Genomic DNA, 8,287 nt, shown 5'->3' with positions numbered 1-8,287 from the left:
CAGGAAGGGACCCAGTGACCCCAGCGGCCTGCAGCGACAGAGGGCACCTACCTGCTATTGAAGGGGTTGTCTCCGGGAATGATGTGGGTGCTGTCTTTGCCTGCCAAGAGCTTGATGCGGTCGTAGAAGGACTTCACTGCGGGTGAGTCTGTCTGGCCCTGCTGAATGATGTCCAGGGGGTCCCGGGACCCCCGGCAGAGCAGGCTGTTCTGACAGGCCGACTGCAGGCAGCAGTCAGGGTCCAGGCAGTCCACCAGGCCATCTGGAAGGGCAGAGGACAGCCTGTCAGTGGATTTCATGAAACTAAGCCGCTCACAGGTGTTAACACCTTTGTCCTGGGCACCATCCCGAGGGCCTGATCTGGCAAGTTTCACACAACAGTCCTGGTATAATTCCGATATATACGCATAGAAAATAAAAGGCTGAAAGGAAATAATTAAAAATGTTGACAAATGGTTATCCCCAAGTAGTAGATTAGCGTTTCCCTTCATTTTTCTTTTCTGGAATTTCTACTTTTTCAAGAATGAGCAACTATTATTTGAGTGGCTGGAAATAAAAATGAACACCCTGCTTTTAAACAATACAGCACACACACACACAAATCGCCCGCAGCCAGTTTTCAGGGGCCGGTGCTAACGGGCGCACGAGTAGTCAGAACGCACGGGGCTCTAACTCCCGTTTTAATGGAGAAAAACATTCCACCTCTCTCCCTCTAAACCAGGGAAGGCACTGCTGACCAGCTGAGAACCAGATGCGGTGACTTTTATATTTTCCTGGAAATGTGGAGAAATGCCTTTGGCTCGAGCACCCTGAAATTAAGCCACGCGTTCACCCAGTTGCTTCTGGTGCTACCTGGCCACATACCTGCAGGACTGTAAACACTCTAATTGACTTGCCTGGATTCCTGTCCCTCCATCTCTTTTCTGGGCTGTTCCCTATTTGCTCATCCACCATTCAACAAATATTTGAGTGCCAGACATGTTTTGGAAATCAAACAAGGGACAAAGAACACATGATGGTGTCTGTCCTTAAGGAGCTGACGATATAGTGGGAGAAACAGATATGACTCATCCTTTCAGGCCCAGGCTAGGTGTGGCCTCCTTCTCCAGGAAGCCTTCCTGATGATGGCCCTGGGTAGGTAAGGTATTCTTGTTCTGTGTACCGCCAAATCAGAGATTCTTGGACAATGGCTCTGCATCAAAAGCCTGTGAGACTCAAGGGCCTATCCCAGACTTCCCCAGCAAGAGCCTCCAGGAGCAGGTACGGGAACCTGCATCTTAAACACGATTCTTAGGTGATTCTAATGCACCATCGAATTTAGAAACAATCGTTAATGTCAACTTCCTTGCTGTAGAATTAATTGTCTGCTCATCGTCCTGTCTAGAAAATAAGCTCTTTGAAGAGAAGCACAGTGTCTCATTTGTTTCTACATTCATGTCTTTCTTAGTGCCCACCACGGACTTGGACACTCAACAAATGTTTGTTGAATGAATAACTGACCGTTTCCTATTCCTCACTTGTCTGCTCTGGCTGAGGACGGGAAAATTTAGGGCAGTGTACGCTCCTTGGAATTCCCTGTTAGAATGGATTAGTTGGACAACCCTGAATCACTCTGCCGGGAACTGATTGAACACACAGTGGATGAGCTTGGAGACTAACCTGCTTACATCTCCTGGATTTGATAGCAAGGCATTTTGGGGCCATAATTAGCATCATAGAAACATGTACTCAAACCCTGGGCTGTGACTTGACAAACACTTGTACTGGAACGCTGAATCAGAGGCTCGGTTATGTGCTTTAGATTTACTGCAGTGTAATTTTTTTTGGCATTACTTTTCTCGTTTGGTTCTGCTAATGAAATTGAAATATGTAATTTTACCAAAGTTCCACTGTAATTTAGCAATTAATGTACAATTATTTTAATGCATTACTTTCTTTTTAGCAAACAAACAAATTAGGAGGTTGCGTGTTTTGCTCGGCTTTAAATGACTAAAACTAGCCTCTCATTTTCCACATGGGCAAATGTTGCTCGTGTGCCTCATAACGCATTTAGGTTTACAAAATTTCCTAGAAATGCAGACACAGGAGGGTGAGCAGGCACACATGCTTTAAATTTAGAGACTTTCTAAGTCGGAGCTCTGAAGACCTCAGCCTGATGTGTCGGTGGAATCGGGTGCTCCCCAGGGCCCAGCAAATCTCAGATCCAAGAAACAGCATTGCAGAATTTTATCAGGAAATTTATGCGGAGGCACCATTTCGGATCCTTGTTCTGATCGGCCAGTGGATTCCAGGGCCCTTCACAGAACAACGAAGAGAAAAGAAAGCGTTGTATTCTGCCTTTTACATCACCCTCCATCGACAGAAGGAATCTACCATGGAATGCCTGCTTTCGATTGAAAAATATCCCGCTGAAACATGTTGCCAGCGCATCATTCGGCAGCTGCAGAAGCATCTCAGATGGGAAGAAACCCAGTTATCGGCGCTACAGAGTTTTTTAAGGCCGTCCGGCCTCTTCCCATTAAGGAATCCCATGCATCCTTGGTGGCCTTTCCCTCCTGAAGCTGGGCATGTGCCCGCTCGCATCCACAACCCGATCACCACCCACTCCACATGGCCAGCTTGAGGACCTCAGCGGGCTCAAAGAGTAAGTTAAGACAGTTTTCCAATTAAGCACTGAATGTTTTCCTCCTCCAACCCCCTCCAGTCCAGCCACTCGTTCTGGACTTGCGAGCGCTTCAAAAGTGTAGGACTCAAATTGCCCCAGCGTTTTGTTGATTCTGGGCTTTTTATTCAGGGGCCTGTCTGGCAGGAGATATCCTATAAACACATCAGCAATTGCAGATGGCAAATGCTAAGAAAAAGAAAAAAAAAAAAAAGGCTGTAAATGGTTTCCTCCTATGTATTTACATCTACTCGCTCCAGGGAAGTGCATTTGGGGTTCCGTGCGTTATTAAGCATGAGCATACGTGATGCCGGTAATGACCTCATCATGGCGCGTGATTATGGGCTGCCGCCGCTCAACACTTTCAGACGACACTGTGAACTTTAAATTGGCACTCCAATCTCCCAGTGGCCTGTCAGTCACGAGAATCGCATCTTTATGCCAGCAAGCCCCCTCGCATGCAGTCTGACATGGCAATCTTCAGTAAATTACCCTGTCACTGACAATCTTGCAGTTATCTTGAAAACAATCAAGCAGGCAATCACACTGTTCTGAATTGCCAGTTCAGGACCCGAGAGGTTGCTGATGTCTTCATTCAACAGGAGCACAAAAGTGGCACAGCCCTCACGACATTGGACGGGCTATTTATTTATTTATTTACCTACCTACCTACCTACCTACCTACCTACCTACCTACTTATGCGTTTGTCTGGTTGGATTCCCCGACGCGAGGCTGGTGAGTGAGTTCTGCAGAATCCTCAAAAGGGCTCGATTCCGATTCAGCAGTTATGGGAAAGGGACCCGGGCGCTGTCCTGCGTCTGCCTAACATGTTCCTCGTTTGCTTCCCTCTGTGCAACGTGGCCGCGGAGAATCATGTAGGTGCTTTCTGTCAGAACGCGTGCTACACCCCAGCTCTGGCTGTGTGCCACGCACAGACGTCGTGTGCTAATTGTAACAGCCATTTCAGAGAAATACGGGAGTGGAGAAACTTTCTGGGAAATAGGTGGCGTCCTTTTTTATTGCTTTTGATAAAGAAGATCAGAGAGAATCTTCCATAACAGTTCTGGCATGTGAAGCAAAAATCAGGTTCATGCTAAATTGAATCTTTTGCATTTGAATTCCCAAGATAAAAAGCCAAAAAATCTCATAGCATCAGAGGTAGGAGCTTGGCCTGTGGAATCAGCTACTCTGGCTGTGTGATCTTAAAAAAAATAATTGACCTTGCTGAACCTCAATTTCTTTGCTTTTATAACTGAGTTGTAATAGTGTATGTATAACATAGGGTTATGGGATAGAGGATAAATAAATTGATATATAGAATATCGGTCTGGCATATAGTATATGTTCAGTGAACTGTAGGCATTACTATAACCAGAAACTCCCTGAAATTTTCAAATTTCCAGGTTATAAAAACTGAATGTGAGATTAATATCCCCTGATTAGAGTTATTCACTGGTATGTGCTATAGTAGGTCAAATCCTGGAAAGAATGCTATGTTTTCAGATAGTGATAACTTAATAATAATTGACAGTAATAATAAGTTGTATAGATTGAACAAGATTTACAGTACATATATTGATTTACACCCTCCTGTCAACCCTCTAAAGCAGAATACTGCATTCTTTAAGCTGCAGACTCGGGTTAGGGTATCCGGGTTTGACTCTCAGATCAGCTACTATCGATCTGCTGACCTTGGGCCATGAACTGCTCTGTGCCTCAGTTTCCTCGTGTATAAAATGAAGATGATAATGTAAAAAGTGCCGTTGGGAGGATTACAGCAGTTTTTACACATACAGAGCTCGGTATGGTGACCGGTACATGAGTACTCCACGAGCTGTGTCTTATCCCCATTATCATGATCTCACTCATCCCATAGAGTTGGAAACTGAGGCTCAAAGAAGCTGAGTAAGTTATCCAAATGGCTAAGAATCAGCTTTGGATAAAAGGCAGGAAAAGGCAACCAATGAGGCCATCACCCCTGTCTTCATTATCGGAAGGAGGAGGCACTAACTTCCCAAAGAAAGTCTAAAGACAGGACAGTGGACACCCACCAACCAGGGACACTGTGTGTGTCCATGAGATGAAATCACTTCGGAAGGCCTGTCTTCTCCTACAGCTGGGAAAGAATGTGGCTGGTTGAAGTGAGCATTTGAAAAGGAATCAGCACAAGAAACGAGATGCCTGGGAATTAATTCCTGGCAGTGTAGGCCGCTGAGGACCACACTGTTTCCCTGGGAGAGTCACCCCCCCCCCCTCCAACATTCAGCTGCTTACCGTTGGCACAAGGTGGCATTTACCTGCTGGGCTGGCTGCAGGTTCGAGTCAGCTGTTTCCAGCCCCTGCCTAGTTTGCTCTGCTGGATTTTTAAAGGGGTTACTAAGCAGTTAAGAGATTTAACCTCAAAGCTTTAACTAAACACTTACTAGCAAGGCTATGCTCAGGGCGAGGGGGCCACTGGTCATTGAGCAGGCTGCAGCTCATTGAGAAGCCACAGAACATCGGGATGTCTCAGACTCTGCTGATGCTCGCATGTCTCTTCTGTCTGGGGAGGCTGCCTGAGTCACTGCATCATTCTCAGAGGGAAGGAAGGGCTCAGGAATGAGAGGGTGTTTATTTCATTTACTTTCCTCTTTGATCTTTGTAAACTGTGCAGCTTATGGAGAATCCGGATGGAAGGATTTTGTTCAATTTTTGGTGCCTTTTGTTCCCTGTAGCTTGGTATGCATGTGACTTCCTCTTCAACCTGCATGGACTCTCCGGCTTTCTTGGGTATTAAAGGCTTCAGAGAAACATCTAAATTTACTTTTCTCGGTTTCATTTTGTGGCAGGGTGGCACAAATTAATGCCAACCATTCACTTTACGTGCCATAGATAGATAACTCTCTGCTTGTGTCTGCATGCAGCACCTGGCTGGGAACTGGTCAGTAGCTCAGATTTTAAAAATGAGCCCCGTTCTTTCTAGACCATGGTTTGATGAGAGGTATCACCAACCACCAAATCTACCTCCTCTGCTCATTGGGCCAGGAAGCCTTAGAGTAGATTGGTTAAAACGTGGACTTTAAAGAGTATATGCTGCTCCATTTATAGGATGTTCAAGACCAGGTAAAGTTAATCAATAATAGTAGAAAGCATTGACCCTGTTAGTTCTTCATGGGGTGCTACTGGCTGGGAAAAATTTAGGGGAACTTTCTGGTTGCTGGGAATGTTCTAGATCTTCACCTATTCGCCTGGCTATCCCAGTGAATGTATATACAAAAATTCAACAAGGTGTGTATTAAAGATTATGCACTTTATGTACTTGCTAACAGACTGACTTCAGGTATGATATCAACGTCTCTGTGTTCTGTCTTTCTCATTTACAAAGCAGGCAGGGTGATGATTATATCACACAGGAGCATTGGGAAGATTAACTAAAATAATCCATGCAAGGTACTCAGAACATTTGTGAGCACCTACCGACCTACTAAGTGCCTCTCGGTCATTTCTACATTCTTCTTTCTTTTTGGTCTCATACAGGTTTGTTTATCACACGGAGTAAGGTACTTGCCAATTGCTCATTTCCCCGGGAAATATACAGGGAATCCGGGTGGTGAGCCCAATAAATCCTAGGGCCGTTTTTGAGATCCGTTGATGATAGAGGAGGTGGACAATTGATGAAGCAGGGGAGAGAAGGGAAGTGGCAACGAGTTGGGGCAAGGAGAAAGAAACCTTTGTGATGGAAAGGAAGGAGGAGTGGTGGGGGCAGAGGGCATCTTCATTCCGCTTGCTGGCAAAGGTCAAAGGCCAGAGACATGAAGGGGATCTTGGGTAAAAAGAAAGGCAGCAACCATGGGATTCGTTTTGCCTTGGGAGTTATTCTGTTTTAAGGTAAGCTCTTGCACGACCATGCCTAACATTTGTGGGGCCCTTGGAAAATATTCTTTGGCTCGGTCCCAGTCCATATAAACAATTTGAGTTGCCCAAATCAGTGTATCAGCATCATTCTGATAGCCTGATCTGACATGATTTTGCCAAACAAACAAACAAACAAACAAAAAAACGCCTCTAGCCAGTGGGAGCAATCTACCCATCAAACTGCTCTCTGGAATTGAGGCCGGGCATTGGGCCTTGAGATATCTCATTATGCAAATACCTAGCATCTCAGAGCATCTGGTCAACCTCACATGCATAGGGCTGGGGGTGAGGGATGTTAGAGGGTCAGAGAGTACCCCAAAAGACGATCATGGCTCATGTGGGTCCCAGTGTTGGCTGGGGTACTCTTCCCAGGCAGCATTTCTGACCCTGGTCAGTCCCTGCCACTGGAGAAGCTCTTAGAAAATTTCAAGGAGGGCATTGCAAAGCTCAGGGACCCATGTGCCCAGGTTAGTGCTGGGCTCTTGGCCTAGTCAGGCAAATAGCTTTAGAGTCAGAGGGTCTGGTTTTAAAACCTACTCTACCACTCATTAGCTACGTAATGCAACCTTGGCAAGTGACTGACCTCCTGTGACTCGTGTAGCTTTCCCAGCTACAGAATGGACTTACTTGCACCTACTTCCCCAACGGTCATGGGGATGCTATACGATGGTACATACGAAATGAGATGATGAAGGCATTGCTCTAATACAGAGGAGGACCTCAATAATCGGAGGCTATTCTTAATGATATTTCCTGCTCACCACCAGGGAAGGGCACTGTTCCATTTGCATTTTACCCAACGCTTGCTGACAAGTTGGAAGGGAGGGATAATTGAAAGTATTCTGACTTGATGTAACTAAGAAGTGAAAAGAACGGGCAAGGCTGACTTGATTTAACTTGGCAATATGAGATTAGTTCTTCATTGCCTCTGTGAGGTCTCCTGCATTGCCAACCTTTTAAAGCAATAGATTGGCTGACAGGGTGCTCATTTGGAAGGTTTCACCTGCCATTAATACTCTGGCTGCCTGATGGACCGTCGTCCTGCAGGCGTCCCCCCCTCTGCCCATGGAGCAATCTCCATTCTTAAATATTGCAAGGAGTAAAACTGTATTAGCTCTCCTTTTGGAAGGCCTGCTGGAAGTTTTCCTCTTGCTTCTTGCCAACGCTTTTTGTCAGTCTCTGAGTTCCGAGGCCAAAGATCCTTGCTCCAAAGCACCTTCTGGCTTTTCTTATGACTTAGCAATGGAAGATCAATCATGTCCGACCAGAGATCTGGCAGAGTGGAGGCCCCACTGAGAGCTGCTTTGCTGGCTTTCCTACTCTTCGGGATGGAGGTAGCAAAGAAAGCTCAGGCTGCTTAGGAAAACCCAGGCATCGTTACTGAAGGCGGGGATACGATCCAAGTAAGTCCTCTCTTTAACATGACTCTGGCTGTACCCTGGAGTTACTGGGGCATCTGGTCCACCCCACATGCAAGCATGGCGGTGGGGGTAGAAATTTTATGACAGTGAGCTTGCAGTGTGTGTTCGGTTTTATTTTTGAATGTTTTGTTACCAAAAACCCAAACAAACGAACAAAAAAACAAAATAAACGACATCTACAAAAACCTTTTAAACCAATGCTTCTCAAATTCTAACCAGCATTGGAATCACTGGGGACCTTGTTAAAATATAAGTTCTAATCCTAAGGTGGGGCTCGAGAACACGCAATTATGGTTCCCAGGGGATGCT

The 8,287-nt window shown here is 45.8% G+C and overlaps 1 protein-coding gene across 1 annotated transcript in view; it reads right to left on the bottom strand.

The window, feature by feature from the left end:
* The window catches only part of TENM2 (teneurin transmembrane protein 2), an 845,679-nt gene that overhangs the window by 69,821 nt on the left and 767,571 nt on the right, over positions 1–8,287 (bottom strand). The window contains exon 15 of the mRNA XM_025042998.1: positions 52–262. Within this exon, the coding sequence (XP_024898766.1) occupies positions 52–262 (211 nt within the window). The remainder of the gene's footprint in view (positions 1–51; positions 263–8,287) is intronic.

Source organism: Pteropus alecto, unplaced genomic scaffold (genome assembly GCF_000325575.1).
Source record: "Pteropus alecto unplaced genomic scaffold, ASM32557v1 scaffold40, whole genome shotgun sequence".
NCBI lineage: Eukaryota > Metazoa > Chordata > Mammalia > Chiroptera > Pteropodidae > Pteropus > Pteropus alecto.
The sequence above is the reverse complement of the archived record's forward strand: the minus strand, read 5'-3'. Positions and strand labels throughout refer to the sequence as shown.